Genomic DNA, 20,900 nt, shown 5'->3' on the forward strand with positions numbered 1-20,900 from the left:
AACAATATTGTACAATTATGGGATGGGGTTAAGTTTTCTTTTTTAACCGCCAAGAAATTAAAACCTGAACTAATTTAGGGGTGTGAATTATTCTACAATTTTGCTGAATCTTCATTCCAAATTATACATCTGGCCAACTATTTTTCTTTTTTAATGAAGGTAAAACTAGAAAGAATCTTCAATATTCTTTGATTGACAGTACCATCTATGTTATGCAGTTTTGCATATTCAAGGTTCATCAGCATAGCTTGGACCAGAGGTTACAAAAATAGCTTGTTTTCACATCTAATGACACCTTTAGCAAATATCCTTGGTGTATTTATTTCTAATTTAGCATCATTGACCAAAAGGAAATACATCAGCTGCAGCACTCGCCTCCTGTGTAGAAATAGCAAAATTTGTCTCAGCTAAATTGAGACTCAAACCTTAGATCTTCTGATCTACCAGCTACACTTAAATGAAATTTTCAATCTACAGCCAAGTATTGTGATCTCCAGGTCACACCCAATCTATGTGCACACATATTCTCACACTTAACAGTAGCAACGTCACAAATACCCCAGTAATAAAACAGTTGTAGCTATAATTCTCATACAATACTTACATTATCAAACACCATTACTTTTTATTTCAGTCTATTCTTTGTGTTATTAAACAATAGCAATGTTAGATTAACACAGATTTAGGCCTAACCTAAATCTTCTAAAGTAGATAAATCCTGAGAGATAAGTATAGTTAAAAGCCACACACGCAACTCGTGAAACAACTTATTCTAATACAAGTAGAAATGTATTTAAGTTAGCTATGCTGATAACCATGCTAAGTTCCACACTTTCAGTATTGCAACTTTTTGATTAGAAGTTTGTACTGACATCTAAAACTAAAAAAAAATTAAAATTAGGTTCTTAAAGCAGGACATTCTTGAATTAAACAAGATAAACTATTGAAGAGTTGTTGCATAGAACTCTGATGCAATCTAAAGTCCAAGACAATATTAACAGTTTTATCAAAATGTACTTAAACGTTGCCAAAGCAACAAGCATATCACACCAGCTAATGACATTGCATATATACACAGAGATAATTTAAAATAAGCCTTAACACTTCCTCCTATTATCTTCTGCTGTTAATAAGGACAAACCACCAGTTCTTTGACTTGTCATACTGCATAAATGGATTCCAAACTTTTTACCATTTTGTTCACTTAGGTAGGTCCACAGAACTGGTACAGACCAGCTAGTGATTAGTTAAATTACCCTGTATGGTTTTAACAAGTTATTCTTCCCAATAAAATTGCAAACTTTCTAGTTGAGTAGTTCTATACAGTTACAAAAAATTAAATTTTAAACAATAACAGTTTCATTCTTATCAAAAACTTTACAAGTCATATAATGCTCAGTTCAAATCTGTGGCTAGAGGTAAGACCTTGAAGAGATCCGTTTACTAAAATTGTTCAAAAGAACAATTACCAAAATGGTAAGTTTTATAATAAGTATAGCAAAAAACTTAACATTTCTTGTTGGTCAAGTTTGTTGTATATTTTTAATGTTTTTCAAAATTTTATTTTCAGGTGTTAATTATTTTTATTAATTTTCCATCATGCTTAATGGCTAGCAACTTTACTACTCATCTGCTGGAATGTTTCACAATGTTATGGTATTAACTGTTTCACAGCTAACATTTGTTTACACTGGTTTTGGTCCAGTGTTCTTATAAGATTTGTACATTCTTCGTTTTGCTTTAGTTTTATTTTGTTGACTCAAACTGAAATAAATTTAAGATTTTATTACAGTAAGTATACTTGGAACAGTAGAAAGTTGGACATTTTAATACATCCAAGTACAAAATTTAAATGATTTTCATTGTAACAAGTTAAAGACAAGTGCTACAATGGTTATTATTGGAAGAACTACACAAAGTCTGAAGTAACTTTAAACATACAAAACAAGATTGTTCAGTGTAGTGGTCACATTTTCACAAGAAAACATACTTACAAATATTTCTGTCTGCAGTTTTGTACAAGAAATAGAAGCTCAAATTACAAACAAACAAATTAATGTGGCTAAATTTAAAACAATTTTTAATATAGTTCTAAAAATTATTCTATGGCCAATACAATTAAAAATATTTTAAGAGCTGTACTTAAAGAACACAAGTAAAAGAAGTTACAGGCAACCATTTACACATTGACCCAATACTGTTACTACAATTTTTTTTTTTTTAGCTACTAGATAATGTTCTTTCGTAATGTATTAACTATTTTCCTTGTGATTTACTCTTTTCCCATTTACTTTCTTATACTGTTTTTATATTTCTGATATAGTTTAAATTAATTACATCAAGCTTGGTTTGGAGAGTTCTTTTCACAACTACATCACCATATCAGTCGTGGTTGTGGCTAGTCCAAGAATAATGTATGACCCAAATTTTCATGCCCAGGGCATCCCTTAAACTCACATGATACATTGCATTATATTTTTTAGGGCACTTGGTGAATAAAATTTTGTGCATGGAGGTGGGGGGGGGTCAAGCCCTTCTTAATCAGAAATAAAAAAATGCAAGTAAAATAAAAAAGGTCAAATGAAATAATCTGGAATTAATAGAAGGTTTTTCTAGAACACGACTTTAGCCAAAAACCTAGTTTACTTAAAAATCATTTACACTAACAAACAAACATTCCCTGTATGTAGCTGATTAGCATAGTTACAAAATATCGGGCATGTTCATAATTTTAGTTTTACATTTAAAAAGGAAAACTTTTCAATCAAATACTGTCATACTTCTGTAAGTGGTATTTAAATTAACAAAATAAAAACTACCAACCTAACTTGTATCACCAAATAATTCCAGGCTATAAATACCAACATTAATTAAATCCACTTCTTACAAACTAGTCTCAATACTGGAAGTAAGATGTAAGAGAAACAATTCACAAACTGAAAATAAGGTCATTCTCAGTTGGATTTCCCTCAAGACAACACAAATTACAGGAATTAGAAAGACTTAATATTTCACACCATTTTTTGAGACTTCTTGTCACAAGATACTTTTTTACAGTAATGTTAAAATCAGCTTTTCCACTGACTGCAACATAAAGACAGGAAACAATCCAGTGATGACCAGAAATGATTTGTTGAGTCAAAACTCCAACTTGGTTCAGAGAAGACAGAATAACTTCAATCATATTCATAAAACTAGTTTGGAGGTTCCATGTTAAGCTTACAAATCTTCTGCTATACTCTAAAATTAAATAATAAAAGCATGAATAATTATTAATACCAACAATAAAAGAATCATTCACATGAATATCTATGACCTGATAAACACCAAACTTTACACTAAATGTAGATTAAACCTTTTACTTTACAATACTCTATGAAAAGTTACCATTAACATTTAAGTCCACTATTTAATATTAGTCTAATATTTTCCTATTCTTTCCTTTAACCAAGACAATCCATATCGTGTCAAGTAACTTAATTTTTGGTTACAATCAACATGACACTTATTTAAGGGGGGGAGATAATCCTTCATTTTCTGTGAAAAACAAGAAACCAAAGTACTGTTGGAGGAGTTAACTGGAATATTTCTTTGTATGGTTTAAGTAATTAGGTGTACAACAGTTCAGAAACATGCATGACCAGTTTCATACTATAACATGTTTTCACATCTTTATAAAAATGCTCAACTTCAATAAGTACACATTAGTCATCTGTAGACAACAAATTTTAATTTGGTATTTTTTACAAGAATTTATCCATGAACATGGAGTCAGGGTGACTGCTCCAAGTACTCAAGATTAAAGATACTTTACTTGAAAATTAAGTTTAATTGTTTTTAGAAAACTATTGTTACATTTTTACTCTTAACTGAGCTTGTAACCACCAGGTGTGTGCGTATGTATATAATATTCTTAAAACAAACAAAAAAGTGATAATGTATTTATTACAAAAGTTAATTTGTACTTCCATCATTCTTGTCAAGTCTCATTTATCTTTAAATGAAGAAACAATACAGAATACTCTTTGTGAAAACTTTCTAGTTAAATCTTTTTCAAATGTTATTGTAACCAAAGACACTAGAAATAGCCAAAAAATATACATCCAATTATTTGAGCTTACCCATCAAATCTTACTTTTAACAAACTAGCAAGTTAAAGTAACTGCAGAATGCCATCAAAATATTGATTATGATTTTAATAGTTTCTCAAAATAAAGAATAAATGTTAACCCCACTGAGATAGGTCATGGGTCAAAAACCACACTGATTTATTGGTCTGCATTCAGAATTTTATTAACTACTATTTTACAAATTTGTGTGATTAACTTTGGTATCAAACTAAGTATAATTCAGGTTTTTATTATACATTAGTTAAATTTATGTTCAAAGCAAATAACACATATCAATTTGTGTGTCATGTGGTGTTCTGAATGCAGCACTGGTTCAAGTGAGATGTTTGATATCAGAATATAAAAAGGTTTTTTTCCCAAATTAGAAACTGAAATTACCAATCTGGACAAGCTAAAGTATAATATAAAAACCTACCTTTTGTATATGCCGAAATATTGCTAAAGTACTAAAATCAAACAGTAGCCTAACTCACTTGAATTTTTGAAAATGGTCCCTTATATACACTTAATTCTCTTATGTGAATAACCAATCAAAAGATCAAAATTGTCCCACAAGTGTTTTCTCAACTATTTCCATATATAATGGCACTGACTCTTAAGACAAACCTTCAAGCTAGTAAGATGAGACTTTAGCCTGCATGAAATACAGCTCAGTTATATGTAAACTATAACAATTCTACAGCACTGACATTAATTCCCGATTATTAAATGTACGTATACAGAACAAAATATTTCACATCCTCCATGTGGAAACATTAAGGCTTAGCAACATAAGTAGTAGTAACAAGTAAACAGATCATAACTAGATGAGAATTGCTTTACTTGTTTATTTACTGTTCTATGTTTTAAGAAAACAGTTTAAAAACTTGTTCGTAAATAGTAATAGAGAGAAAGAAAAAAGTTAAGTAAAACGTCAATATCTTAGAAAACACCTCTACTAAAACAGACAAGAGAGGTCACTGTGTAGGCGAGTTTTATACTCTTGGATAAAATGACAAGTGTACATGCATTGTTATTATAACTTCAAGTTAGTCAGCAATGGTTGAAAGGTCAATATAATAAAAGTGGACAAATGTGTAATGTAATGTGAAAATTTTCATACATAAAAATATGTTTAACCTTAATCAAAGTTACACTGGGCTATCTGCTGAGCCCACCAAGGGGAATTAAACCCTGATTTTAGCATTGTCACTAAAAGAAAACTGCATCATTAAATACTTAATTAAAAAAACTAAGTTTACATACAAAAGCCTCGTAATGTTTGCCAACAACCTGCAAAGTTGTGTAAAAACATGCAGGCATATATTATCAAAAATCATATAACGTAAAAACAGTTGAAAAAATCCAAGAACTCTACAAAAATTCAGACTTAACAGAAATATCATTTTAAACTTAACAAAATGTTATATTAATTTACAAACAGCTTGTCCAGTTTAAATAAAGTATAAAACCAACTCACATCCACTGTTTCTGCTAGTCCCTTTGCAAGGTTTATTATTTCTCGCAGCTGAGAATTTTCTTCTTCAAGAACTTCCAGTTGTATGTGCAGCTTAATTAAAAAACATTTATTAAATGTACAGTTGACTTGTATAGTAACAGAAAAATATTGAAGATTTATGCAGGATATAAACAGATGTTAAGAAACTGTCAACACACAGAACCAACCCCTTAACGTATATTTAATTATTAGATTTCTTAGAGTCGCAACATCAAGTAGTCTAAGTACTGAAAAACTTATTTGCCAGACAGAGTAATGCATTGCTTTAGAAAAAGTCTACCTTCTAGTATTAAGTTTTAAATGCATTTGTTGCTGTGCTCCACTAGTGGATCACTTAGAACAAATCGCTTCAAACTTAGTAGTAATCCATACAAATACTGTACATCTGGGGTCAAATATTGAAAAGTGTAGATGGTGCACAGGCATGTTTGGTACATGGAGTTTTGTGTAAAGCTACAATCGCTATCTGTGCTAGCCGTCCCTAATTTAGCAGTGTAAGACTAGAGGGAAGGCAGCTAGTCATCACCACTCACCAGTAACTCTTGAGCTACTCTTATGAACAAATAGTTGGATTGACAAATTACAATATAAATGTCCCCATGGTTGAAAGGGTAAGCATATTTCATAGGATGGGGATTCAGACCTTCAACCTTTAGATCGCAAGTCAAGCATCCAAATAATCTGGCCATGCCATATCTGTCAGGGTAGGAATTAATAGTACAGGTGGCAGGAAACGTGCTAATTTTATATTAATCTTTTAATAAAAAAAATCAATAATTCTCATATGAGATTCAAGAGATGAAAAATCTAATAAAATCATCTTACAGATTCATTTTCTTTCAAGGCCTCCTCCAATGCTTTCCTTCTCTCTTCAGCAAGGTCCTTCCAGTAAGCAGATGGAATATCTTCTGTGGAAATTAAAGTTCAGGCATGTACTTGTCTGAACATTACCATATTTCAACAACCTTACATCTATTACTTGAATATAGGACTAACATTAAAGGAAAAGCAACATCTAAATACTCTACAATTATTCTTGTAATTTTTTTGAATGCTAATTAAAAAAAGTGTTTGATGAAATACATGAAATTACAGCTGAACACGACCTAATTTCTTAGACAAGTGGAAGAAATACTCTGGTGCATAAAAAGTTAAAGTCCAAGATAAAGTATGAAATTAACTATGGTTATAATTACTTAAAAAAAATTCTGATAAAATTAACAACTAGCTCATTGCTATATAAACAGTTGTATTTGCTTCCTTTACACAAAACTTAAAATATTTTCACACAATTAGTCACTACATACAAAAGGTTAAAACCTTTAACTCAACTGTAACATCCATTCCAAAATACAAATACAAAAGTTTAAAAGAAAAACATGTTTGGTAAGGAAGATATGCATCATTCTTTAAATTTGTCATCACTATTAGCATTATAAAAACCAGTGTTCAGATAAGTTTACTGTTAATGTATTTAGCACCAAGACTGTACTCAAATGTTCAAAATCAATTTTTAAACAATTACTGACAAGTTCCTCTGCACCTTACCAGTTTTCTTCCATATTGGGAAGCCTTAGTTAACTTTAAAAAACACCTGTCACCATATAGCAACCACACAAGTGTTGAAATTTCCTACTAGAAAATCAATTCAAACATAAGATCAGAGACTAAATTACACAGATTACACTATAACAAAATTTTTACTTTCTTGTTCCTGGGCAGAAAGTGTTATTTCCCACTTGCTTATGCCTAAGGTAAATAAACCTATTTTTCTCTTCAAACTTTGCTTTTGTAACCTGGGTAATGAAATTTTCAAATTTATTCATTTTCCAAAACATTCCAGGTAGATTTAGTGCTGAGTAGCTGATAGAGAGTTTTCTCAAACTTTCAAGAACTTTCTAGAATATTGTAGAACTTACAATAATTTTCAAGAACCTTTTAGAAAATTTTCTAGAACTTTCTATAGTAATGTATACATACAGGGGCTCACCACTTCAGTTCAGTTCTGGCTGCCTAGGTGAACATAGACCTGATTTTATCAGATATGGCATCAAGAAGCTGCAAGCATTATCCAGATACATTCTGCTGTGTGTGTGTGTGTGTGTGTGTGTGTGTGTGTGTGTGTGTGTGTGTGTGTGTCAATAGCAAAAAAATACTCTGACAGCATCTGCTAAAATGTGCAAAGCCTACAAGGTATATTTTGCAATGCTTGTCAGGGATCAAGACAAACCCTGGGCACCTCCTTTTACCTGTGAGCACTGCAAAAAAACTAAAAGGTAAGTCAGACAATTTTTACTTGATTGAATAGTAAGATTTTATATTATACAAATTTTAGACCTTTTAATTTATTTATTTTTAATTTCCAATAGCATAGGCTGGGAGGTTATCGGAGACTTCATAATATGGGCATTCCCAATGGGTCTCCAAGAAGGCTTTACCCAGTTTCCCCATTATCTTTGCTTTTGGGACAGCAGGGACACTGCTCAGCACTATAACAGGAAGCACTGGCCACAGTGGATTGAGTTCTCTGGGAGGCACAATGTCAAGTGTGAGCCACTAGTGGACCTTGAGAAGGTGTTATTTCCACCACTGCACATAAAATTAGGTCTTATGAAACAATATGTCACAGCTATTGACAACAAGCCTGCAGCCTTCAAGACTTCTTCCCCGAGTTGACCAAGACAAAGGTCAAAGTTGGTGTATTTGTTGAACCTCAAAGATCCTGGAGTGCACAGAATTCCCAAAGAAGCTCAGTGGGAAGGAAAAAGTTTGGAGCAGGTTTGTTGCAGTGGTTCAGGGTTTTTTGGGCAATCACAATCCCAAAAATTATGTGGAACTGGTTGAGGCTCTAGTGAAGAACTATGGACAAAATGGGCTGCAGGATGTCCCCAAAAGTCCATATCTTTGATGCTCATCTTGATAAATGCAAGGAGAGCATGGGAGAATACTCAGGAGCAAGGTGAGCACTTCCACCAAGATATACTAGACTGATACTTATGCATTAACCCTTTCATAACAGATGCAGTACAATATAAACAAGTTCATATAAACATTTGCATGCACATGTTAAGTATGTACACTAACTTTGATACAAGGTGTGTGGAGGGGGGGTATCTTCACAAAATCTGGTAGACTTTTAGTAAAGATCAAAAAGGTTTTATTGCACACAAAAAAGATTTTTTACTAAAGCTTTGTTTTAAGTGTTTAAGTAGTACAATTGTGATTTCATGTTATGACTGAAAACTATTTATACCAAAATTCAGATATTTGTAATATATAAATTCTAAATACATTAAGCATTTGTTTTCAGTAAGACTTAGTTATTTTCAATACCTTAACTCTGGTTTATGTCAAGGTTTATGTCTGACCTTGTAACCACCATAATATAAAATGTGAATTACTTTTTTCACTAGAATAACTACATAACAAAAATACAAATGTTTAGTCTAAACAGCTTAAGTCTCAATTATATATATTAACCTTCCACTCATGCCTAGTTAACATTACATAATTTGCATTACAATGTTGCATATGCACTCATGTTACATATCCAGTAATCTAATACTGACCTTTAGTCTTTACAAAGTAACCCAGTCTTGGCTGGGTTTTAATGGACTAGTATTTTGTAATACATAGTCACATTAAGTATTATACATTATATACTATTTAAAAACAAGTTATGAAACTTTTCTTAAAATATAGAACAATAAATGGAGTAAAGCAAACAATTCTTTTCTAGCTACACTTTAAAAACTCAGTTGCTGCTGGACAGGGGTTTAAGCTTTTCAAAATTTTAAAATGTGGAGTGAAGAGGATATCAAATTGGATGTTTTAGGTTTAAATGTTTTTTTTTGTTAAGTATGTTTGATTTTAAATATTTTACTATTTAACTTCATTAAAATGTATTTATTTTCACTAAAATATATTCAATGTATGTGAATGGTTGCTGACTGTCGCACTTTCCATTACATTGTTCAATCTTTATGAAGTATAACAGCCTTAACTAGTGGCATTGTGAAACTAATTTAGCCTAGCAAGCTAGTTATATTGCTGGAAATATAAAATGTAACAGCAAAAGATGTCTCATCTTTCGCTATATAATTTACCTTATTACAAATTAATTTCGTAAAATAAAAATCTATTAAAAATAAAGGTGATGTGGGCTTGAACACCCATATGTCTCTTAATTTCTATTTCAAATTCTACATCTATTCCTACTTTATTTCTTATGCAAGACTAGCAAATGGAGGTTAAGACTGGTAGATGGTGTATCCCCACCACAATATGGGTCCTTCAGTCACCTCCAAAATCTGGCATACATTTCATAATCCCATATTGTAGTTAGTAACCTGGGATCTTTTCAGTTAATGCAATTTTTTTTTGTTTCAGCTTGAGTTAACACAATGTAATTAATCAGAGGTTTAGATTTTCTGTTTTTAACAGTCCTTCCTTGGGATTTTACTTATTTTACTATTTAACTTCATTAAAATGTATTTACTAGAAAATTATACAGACAGTTGAGTCGCCTAATGATCAAAAATAACTACAGATATCACAGAATTCTACAATAATTTATTGAGCTTAGTAACTAACATGTATTTAGATTTTAGAAATATGAATCTTCAAGCAAACCAAAGACAATGTACCTCCTTGAAATTTGGATTGAAAAGAACATGGTAGCCTTTTCACAGATTAAGAAGGCTGAGAAAACCACTAGGGACATTCTAAGCTATCAATTGGTTATTCAAGTCAAACTGAAGAAAGCATATATAAGATTGCATTTTTAAAAATGCAGTGTTTACACTCTGCCATTGTGTTTGATTCAGAACATAAGCCATATTCCAACAAAATAAAAAAATAAGAGGTTCTTATCTATTCTAGTTTATCAATGTTGGTAATTCAAGTTCTTAATTTGTACTAGACTTAATACCTGAACTTCATAAACATCTGATTTGAACTTTTAGTACATTCAACAACCACTGGATTCACTAAAAATTATTTAAATGTGTTAGTTTAATATTACATGGATTAATTTCTTAATTTAAAAGTTTAAATTATACAGTTTGATTCCATACTTACTGATAAATTCATAAGATAGTAGTTTAATAAAGTTTTGAATGCAAGTCAACAAGCACAGTGACGTGGCCTTTGATCTGCAACCTGTTTAGAAAGGGTTAAAATTGGTTTGCTGATGGTGTAATCACCAAGGAGCAAATTTCTTGAATTCAACAATTCATTCTCAGTGAATGAATTTATTTCTGGTTAACATTCAAGTGTATAAAGTGGTTAAATTCAAAGTATATAACTTGCAAAAATGTTTGAGATAGTTTTGTAATAGAGAATTAAAGATATAATTGGTTGGTTATAAATATGGAAAATGAGGTCATAAAAAGGAACACGAAAGCGAACTTAAAACAATTAAAAACTACTGTAATCTCTAGGTGTAGTTTTGGTCCCTGATGGAAAGTACATTTTAGAAAGTGTATAAAGACAGACCAACAGAACAGCAAAATTTTATATAAAGAAAATATAGTACTAAGACTTGACCCTAGGACATCTACCCATCAGGTCCAGTACTCTAACACTAAAGAAACCAATGGAATAATCCACCCTCCATATTTGTTCATCCATAAGACTTGACTATTAGTACATTCAGATTTACATGTCATGCAGTTAATGGGTTAATTTAGTACCATCCAACCAGGTTATATAGTATCAATTTTCAATTACTTTAAAATCCATTATAGAACAATGAACAATTCATAACGAGCATTTATTCAGAAAAATCTGATACATAAAAGATACTCCAGAAATAAGAGTTGAGCTCATAGCATGACTGGAAGGGCCATGCCCTACCAGAGTTATTCAATGGTACACACCAACCTGACCACAGAAAGATGTACATTGATACACAAGAATCAATGAAAATAGAAAAAAAAATTATGTAACCTTTTAATCCATACATTTACACAAGAATTCAACAAAATATCAGCCAACAGCATACATACCACATCATAATTACTTTAAGAGTTCATACACAAGAAAATTGCCAAAACTAAATAACTGAACAATAAAGATAGAAGTAGAATACTAAATAAACAATTCAAGCTTTAGAAGCCAATGTTCAGTGGTGGAAGTACAAATTATAAATTTGTCAAATATTTCACCCAACTACAATTTCATTCAGTTATTGTTTTAAACAATAAAGATAACAATCTTTGAAAGTTTTTTTCTTTCTTGGCCCCTTTTGATTGAAGATGCAACTCTCTCAAATAGTCTACCCCCTTTGTTTTTACATTTAGCTATAAGACACAAAGACAGGATCCCTATTAAGATTCCATATTTAAAATAAGGAATATTTTATAAATTAAATTACCAGACATTAAGAATGATGCATCTTTGGATCCTTGAATAGTTTCCTCTGAGCACTTGTGAATTTCACTTCCACTGGTGCCAGTGCCCTTTCTAATTTTGGCTGGACTGTTGAGAGCCTCACAGTCTGTGTCCAGAGTTCTCTTCTTCAGTTTCTCTCTTTTGGACTTCATCTTAGGCTAAATATCACAAAAACCCAATAATTATTTAGCACAAATCTTGAATTGTCAAAAATGTAACGATAAAAAAACAACAACTTAGAAACTACTTGTATGTGCACATGTAACAAAATTACACCAATTTTACTTGCACACAGAAATAATGACAATGACAATCATATTATAGTTATATGCAATTACAAATAATGTATGGTTTAGCCATAGTTAAATGTGTTATGTCTTTATTCAATAAATATTTCACCATCAACTCTTAAATAAAAGAAGTATTTAAACAGAAAAATTCAAAACACTGTCTTTTATTAATTGAGTGAACAAAAGAAATTGAGAAAATGGTCTTTTATTAATTGAGTGAACAAAAGAAATTGAGAAAATGGTCTTTTATTAATTGAGTGAACAAAAGAAATTGAGAAAATGGTCTTTTATTAATTGAGTGAACAAAAGAAATTGAGAAAATGGTCTTTTATTAATTGAGTGAACAAAAGAAATTGAGAAAATGGGATTTCATAAAATTATGAAAAATCTGGTTAAACTAATAAGACAAGACTAGTCAATCTTTTCCCATGCATTAGAAAATTTTGTTGCATGTAGGTTATATGAAAAGAAAACTTACTTTATTTTTGCTCACATGTATGCCATCTCTGCCAACTAGCACCTGTTGATTTGTAGCAGAAGGTTGAAGGACCTGCAATGATTTTCGTTTGTCTTCCTGCACGTAGAAAAGTATGCAGTTGAAACTGTCCATATTAACAACACAAAACTGTATGGTGAACTATACAGCTACTTTATATATTCCCTCCTAAATTTTAATAAACTACAGCACACATCAGAAGGCTAATTAATACTTAACCTACAGGCAAAAGATTAGAAATAACTCTTACAACTTTAAATTTTCAGTAGTTTTGTATAGGAGCATTAAACATTCAACACAAACCAAACTTTGGTTTACAACCACAAGTGTTTCTGCAGTAGCCATACAAGTGGAACAGAGGTAAGTTCAAGGAATATTTACCATTTTTTAGATGGAAGGAGCTACCAAACATATCCCCACTATCATGAGTATCTACAGTAATCTGATTATCAAAACTGAAATGTCGAGTCCAACATAAGCAAAAAAGTCTTTAAAAATTAACTGAATTTCTCTCCCATTTCAGTTCCATATTCTGCAAATAGCATCATACATTAAGATATTAAATAAAGAATCTTCAACCACACCCATAATTAAGATCTCAAAGGAGTCAAGTAATGGAACCAGAAGCTAGAAGTTTGTACTTAAAAAAAAAACAAAAAAAACTTGGAGTCATGCTGTGAGCAACTATGCTACAGCTAATCGAACTACTGGTCAACTTGATCCTCACTCTGTGCAAGGCTAACATTTAATTTAGTAGACTGCTGTTGCATATTAAAGCCCAAGTGAAATGTGTTTAAATATAATTATCCCCTCTATGATGTACCAGTTGACAAGTTCATTTCACCTACCAGCAATTGTGTTACACAAGTATTTACATTAGTTATTAAACAACTTCACAAAATGAGTTAGATCTGGCAATTTTCTGCCTTCATGTAAAATTATAGCAGCCATAAAATGAAATTAAAACAATTATGCTAGGGCTTAAATCTGGCAAGATCAGTCTCAAAATAATTATATGCAACTTACATTCTATCTTTCCTTTAGTTTTACTAAAATTGTATTAGCTTTCTACAAAAGCTAACAAAGGATAATCTCCACCCTAATTCTGAAATAAAAAATAGGACAGTGGTTTAAAACCCGGGTCACAGCTTGGTTTTGTAATGTTGAGAGTTTGAAAGAAAGAAATCATGTAGCAAAAAATACATTTTTATTTTTAAAACAGGTCAATACCAAACATTTTGGGAACTACTAACCTAAAAGGCAGTACCATGTTAAAATATCTCAATAACTAAAACAATGAACATGTTTAACAACGACTTTTAGCCCCACCACCTTCACATTGCAAGCTGAATACCTTAACCATTAGGCCACGTTTATTTGCTAACATATTGGTTTAAAATGGCAAAATATTTAAAATAATCCAGAAATAATACTTTTATTTGTACTAAAGTTATTTTATATGAATAAAGATGAAATAGTGGTACAAGCAAAATGTAACAATATTTATGTTTAGAGTTAATTCTAGTAACCAGTTGTACCTATAGTGTTATCCTCCACATTTAATTCATTGCTACTTCAGAACTTGTTCTCAAGTCCTTAAAATAAGTTTCAAAATCTGGCCATGCATGTGCTTAAACAGAAGCAAGTTTTACTAATCTACAGAAAAGAGTTATTTGAAACAGACTAGCAAGAGTAGCAAGTTAAAAAAAAAAAAAAAGTCTACTGAAATTTATAATAAACCATTTAGTTAAACTTTAATTTAACTAACTACGTTTTTGTTTTGGCATTTATTGTCCCAACAGACAAGTGAAGAACCTAAGCATGTTTCAGTTTAATAATCTTAAATTGCCAAGCTTATTGAAAATACTGATTTATTACAGTTTATACTAATTCGATTAATAAATCAATGCTATATTTAAGTTACATGAAATACAACCTGAAATTACAAAGACTAGACTGCACATGGCTTGCAGATCACCTATTGTTTAAATACTATTATAATTTGTATGTTTACAATAATAACGATGGGAAAAGAAAAACTACTGTTTCTTGCATTAGGCTTAACAACATACACCCAACTCACCGTCTTCCTTTTACTTCTAGTCGAATCAACATTTTGACACTTCTGCACAGTGTTCACATTCGATTCTCGCAGAATACTGTCTGAAAATCTGGAATACATAGTCAAATAGTTAAATTTCCTAAACTCTAACTAAATCAAAATTTTAAAGGCACTGCAAATTCTACAAACTTTCCCTAACACAGAAAGCAAACTTTAAGTACTAATCTCAAAATTCCCACCAAAATAATCTCGTGTCTACAGTTAAATAGACAATGTAAATGCGGCCTCTATGTTGAATAAATAAATTATTTAAATTCTTCACTATATGTATATACAATATGTGATCATTTTCAAAATGTTAAGATTTGTTGTTCATTCCCTCAAAGAAACGATAATCAAAAGAAAGATACACTTTACATAACAATAAAATATATTATCCAAAATACACGGTACGTGAACTTATGAAACTTTTTTTTATTTTGAACTCTTAAATTGCCTTTTATTTTTCCTTCGCTCTCTCTGTATGACACAAAAGTTTATTATCAATATAATATTTTTCGGGTGGAAAAAAATCAATAAGGAAATGTACGAGGTGTGGTCAAAAAGTTCTAAGCCTTTACTTTTATTCTGAAGGATAATGTACATACATCAGTATTACCCCAGTTGATACACATTTGTTCCAACATTCCTGCCATTTTCGGAAGCAATGCTGGAAGTCTTCAACTATTATGCGACTAAGTTCTGCTTTCACATTATTATGGATAGTTGGAACGTAATCAGATTTCTTTCCTTTCAACCAAATTTTGATTTTTTACAACAGAAAAAATCACAAGGGGCAAGATCGGGAGAATACGAGGGGTGTAATATTACAGGAATTTTTTTTTGCTGCCAAAAATTCTTAAACAAATACAGCAGTGTGTGAAGACACATTGTCATGATGAAGAAATCAATAACAATTCTCCCACAGCTCGCGGCGGTTTCTTCTAACTTTTTATCTCAAGAGAATTAAGACCTCTTTATGAAAGGCATGGTTAACTTTCTTTCACCTTAGCGATCGTTTCATCATTGGAAGACGTCAACGATCACCCAGAACGTGGTTCATCTTTGATCGATTCAAGGTCATCGTGGAAGCGTTTTATCCACTAATAAACGGCAGCCTTACTTAAGCTGTCATCACCAAAGACAGTTTTTAATATTTCGAGGATTTCTGTTCCTTCTTTACCATTTTTTACAAAAAAAAACCTGATGCAAACACGTTGCTCGTCTTTTCTGTCCATTTTTATTACGACAGGGGCAAGAAAAACGTCAGTCTTTGAACACTTTTTCCGCAACACAGGTATAAGGTCTGGATAAATAGCTTGTTCATGGGGTAGATCACTATTTGTAGTTTGTACACACTTCATTGAAGCTCACTTCCTCTGTATTGGCACCTATAACAGGAGAAGTCTTAGAACGTTTTGATCAGGCCTCGTATATAAGTGTCTCTAACAATAATTGTGTGAAAACCAACAAGGATATCACTTGTAACATATTATTTTTACGCAGAGAAACATGCTGTCTTTCCATCAAGGATGATAATGCTGTTCCTTGATCCAGCGCATCGAGAAAATTTTTTCATTTAGTCGTTTTTTAGGATTTTAGGGGGTCAAAAGTCAAACAACCCAAACCATTTACAGTAAATAAGATGAAAATATAAATTTATATGTGCCCAATATATTGACCATAAAAAAGGTTGGATTTCCCCCTCTTGAGTTTTTTTAATGGCGTCAGACCCCCCCCCCCCCAACACATAATTTTGAGGGTTTTGTTCAACTACTCTTGACCAATTCACATGGGATTTCGTGCAAAAATACTTTTCTACAGGTCTATTTAGCATATACTCATTTTTGGTTATTATAGGAGTATCAAAAGGTTAATTAATAATTAAACCCATAATTTCAGTAGTTTTGGTCAATTGCTAAGCAATATACGTGGGATTTAGTAGAAAGATACTCTTTGCAAGGACTGAAACAGAGATAAGGAAAAAATTTGAAATTTTTGTCTTTTGCTCAATAACTCAGCGAGGAAAGCACAGTTTAGGATTTTTCGTAAGCTATTGATATATATGTCAATCAACTTGCATGAGATTTGGTATAAAAATGGCTTCTTGGCATCTTGGAGGTCCAAGGTAGCGATTTTGACAGTTCTAGGTTTTTCTTATGTCAAAAGTGGCCGTGTTGGGGGGCATTCGTGGTGAAGACATGTTTCATTCGCCTGCAAATATTTACTTCTTCAATTATTTCATTATTTTAACGCTTTATGAATAAAAAGTATACAATATTAAATTTATATTTCTTTCAAAGGTCGAAGTGTAAGAGCATTCGACTCGCAATTTGCAGGTTACTGAATCATTATTGTCACTAAACAAGCTATCCACTTCATCCATGTGGGCATTATAATTTTCTGGTCAGTTTCATTATTAATTGTAAAAGAGAAGCCCAAGAGCTGGTGATGGCTGGTATTAACTAACTGTCAACTCTTTAATCTATTACTTCAAAATTAAAGACTTCTGGTGTAACTAGTCTTTGTGCATCTTTATTCGATATTCAACAAACAAACTGTTCAGCTGTGAGACTTAATATTATAGCCATTTTCGTACATTAATTTTACTTTAAAAAATTCATTTAAGGTATAACATCAAACAACTAATTCTGTGTGATTAGAATGTTAAAGAACTGTACGATTGTTTGTTTGTTTTTAAATACAAGTTAAATTTCAAACGTCTGTTATTGTTTTTTATCACTAGTGTCAAGCTCACTGTGAATTTTCTGTTAAACGAAATTTATCAGATTGATGTGATGTCATTAAAATTACTTCCTCGGTTACCAAGCAAGATCAGCCAGATAACCATGATTCACTGTTCTTTTCTGGTTCTATTATACGTTTATGCGACGAACGACAAAATCAATTTTAGAAATTGAGTGATGAACTTCGAAAACCTGGAAGTCGCCAAGGAAACCTAGCAAAGTCTCTGTATGTCACTATTCAGACATCCTAACGATGTCAAAAGTGTTGCTAAACAAAGTTTTTAGTCTATGTATATCACTATTTAGACATCATACTGGTGTCACAAGTGTTATTAAACAAAATCTTTAGTCTTTTTATGTCCCTATTTCGACATTCTAATGCTGTCAGAACTATTGTTACACAAAATATTTAGTCTCTGTATGTGACTACTTGGACATCTTAAGGGTATTAGAAGTGTTATTGAACAAATTCTTTATTCTCTGTATGTCACTTCTGAATATCTTAAAGGTATTAGAAGTGTTATTGAATAAATTATTTATTCTTTTTATATTACTACTTGGACATCTTAAGGGTATTAGAAGTGTTTTTGAACAAATTATTTATTCTCTGTATGTCACTACCTGGACATCTTGAAGGTATTAGAAGTGTTATTGAACAAATTATTTATTGAATTGAATATATTATTAAAAATAGGTATAATATTTAGAAATTATCTATCTACATTATAAAACTGTTATTGCAATGAGAAAACATTCCTGAAATAACACATTATAGAATTTCTCTACTTATTAAACATTGAATATTTTTTACTCTAACACACAGCTTAATAATTATTTGTCATTGAACTTTAAAGAACATACATAAATAATCATAGTATTCTTATCCGAAGCCTAACCCCTCTTCTTTGGACGTAAATGGAGCTAGATGAAGATGTAACTGTCTACGAGCAACAATCATCAGATGCTAACATTATATAGCCCCTGCTAGTTAGGGGGCTTGAATTCTAATCTGTATCTTTCAACAGTGGGACATTTTAATGTGACATTGGTGTTTGTTTTTTTAAGCTAAGCCACATCGAGCTATCTGTTGTGTCCAACGAGGGGAATCAAACCAATGTTTTTAGCGTTGTAAATCTGAAGATGTCTCAGCGGGGGTCATTACGTCGGTAAAGATTATTGTTTGTTTTTTGCGCAAAGCTACACGAGTGCTATTCACGCTAGCCGTCCCTAATTTAGCAGTGCAAGGCTAGAGGGTAGGCAGCTAGTCATCACCACCCACCGCCAACTCTTGGGCTACTCTTTTACCAACGAATAGTGGGATTGATCGTAACGTTATAATGCCCTCACGGCTGAAAGAGCGAGCACGAGCATGTTTGGTGCGACAGGGATCGAACCCGCAACCCTCAGATTACGAGTCGAGCGCCTTGACCCACCTGGCCCTGCCGGGCCTGATACGGTAAAGAGTATCCTAAGAGTTAGAAGCTTGTGGTATTAACTAATTAACTTTTTATTTCTTCTAAATTAAAAGATGGTTAGCACAGATGGCCTTTGAATAGTTCAGCGTCGAAATTCAACAAAACACCATCAGGTGCCACTTACTGTCCTGTACAAGTCGTAGCTCATCAAGACTGTGTAAACATAATAATGTCAACGTGGCGTACAACAGAGTATTTTTAGAACAGTGTGGACTGTGGTTGCACTACTTAGGTGCTTTTGAGTGATTTTGTGACTATACAAAATGGCGACTTCTTTTTCTAAATATTAGTATTGTCAGTAGTCAAAGTTTCTAGGAGAGCCCATATTGGCAACGTTGATCTTAAATCACATAAATTAGCACATTTTTCACAGTCCCTACGATATACGAGTACGTCGACTTCCAAGACTTAAAGTCACTAAAAGCCATTAAAGATGCATCCGGGAACTTGAACTTCATGTGATCGAATATAATTACTTGAGGAAATTTGTTTTCAACCATCTTTTTCACCGAATCAGCCTTTATTTCGTGGTGTGTTTGAGAACATATGATCCTTCATCAAGTCTAATTCTATGTTTAATATATTGGTTAAAACTGTGTTTGTGTGTGTGTTTTTTTGTTTTTTTTTTTGTAGTAAAGCTGCATCGGGCTGTCTGCTGAGTCCACGGAGGGAGTTAAAATCTCTGGAAATATATACAGCTTTGTCAAAACGACGTTTCAATTGAAGGATTTTCTTTCGTAAGCAAATAAATTTATTTCTCCTAGGTTGTATGTTGTCCTAAACGTTTTGCTGTTGGAGTTTCTCTGCTATTTTGGAGAACATTATAGGACTCTGTATTCAGAATTTTACTTTATTGTTGTTTGTTTTTTAAATATACCTGCTTAACAGTCTCAACATATATACGAATATCCTTCCACGGAGAGAGTTGCGCATTGCATAATTATATCGTAGTAAGACTGCTCTGTTCAATGCTCAGGAATCCGCCGTGAACCAAATATACAAATACTAAACGTGTTACCTGTGACGACACAGCTCACATCGTTGGTAACAAACCATAACATTAGCTCAGGTATGTAATCTTCGTAAAATGCTATTAACGCTCCTAATCTTCCCCCCAATGGCTTAGCAGTAAGTCAACAGATTTATAACGCTAAGAATTAGGTTTCGATGCTAATGGTGGCCAGAGCACAGATAGCCCATTGTGTAGCTTTGTGATGCTACTTCTTAATGAGTGAAACTTTAATATATATCGTAAGAATAAATGAAAATCAGCACATTGAAAATTGTAAATCACTAGCTAAGTAATTTGGTTTAAAAACGGTTTCGTATTGTATTATATTTTTCGTCTTGAGATTCACTGTCTTTCATTTCTTTATTCATTGAATTTAGAAATGTCAATTTGAATATCAGAGCATTATATATGAGCTATGAAAGCACGTATATAAACACGCCGTTTGGCAAAATTATTTCTTGATTGAAATCGAACATCGACAAAATGCCCGAAACCACTTTATCTATAGCGTTTGAAGTCGTCATATTGTGAGAGAAAAGATGTGAGTTAGCGTTTAGTCCCATACTAGTGCTAATTAAAAGATGCTTTATGTTAGTTGCTGCAACGTTAGACTATATATTGCCGCCCCCCCCTTTACTGCAGCATTGAATGAAGTGTTAGGATGTTGAAACATTATCCCCCAAAGTAGCAAACAGCTCATATGTTGTGTTTGTGTGTTTTTTTCTGCTAGTACAGAATTACATGTATTACAGCGTTTG

General features: G+C 32.1%; 1 protein-coding gene across 1 annotated transcript; it reads right to left on the minus strand.

The window, feature by feature from the left end:
- Positions 1–1,797: 1,797 nt before the first annotated feature.
- On the minus strand, positions 1,798–15,138 carry geminin (geminin DNA replication inhibitor). Its single transcript, XM_076507351.1, has 6 exons — positions 14,891–15,138; positions 12,790–12,885; positions 12,005–12,179; positions 6,454–6,536; positions 5,590–5,679; positions 1,798–3,240 (listed from the first exon to the last, which is right to left on the minus strand). The coding sequence occupies exons 1-6, from the start codon at positions 14,987–14,989 to the stop codon at positions 3,220–3,222; spliced, it is 564 nt and encodes a 187-aa protein (XP_076363466.1). The 5' UTR covers positions 14,990–15,138; the 3' UTR covers positions 1,798–3,219.
- Positions 15,139–20,900: the final 5,762 nt, after the last annotated feature.

This window comes from Tachypleus tridentatus, chromosome 6 (genome assembly GCF_004210375.1).
Source record: "Tachypleus tridentatus isolate NWPU-2018 chromosome 6, ASM421037v1, whole genome shotgun sequence".
Classification (NCBI taxonomy): domain Eukaryota; kingdom Metazoa; phylum Arthropoda; class Merostomata; order Xiphosura; family Limulidae; genus Tachypleus; species Tachypleus tridentatus.

What these genes read in the sequence shown, in the direction of transcription:
- geminin (XM_076507351.1), bottom strand. Translation starts at nt 14,989, where the DNA reads ATGTATTCCAGATTTTCAGACAGTATTCTGCGAGAATCGAATGTGAAC. An exon ending in TACATGTGAGCAAAAATAAA is followed by an intron (nt 12,180 to 12,789) that starts GTAAGTTTTCTT and finishes TGTGATATTTAG; the next exon opens with CCTAAGATGAAGTCCAAAAG. An exon ending in CCTTGAAAGAAAATGAATCT is followed by an intron (nt 5,680 to 6,453) that starts GTAAGATGATTT and finishes TTTTTAATTAAG; the next exon opens with CTGCACATACAACTGGAAGT.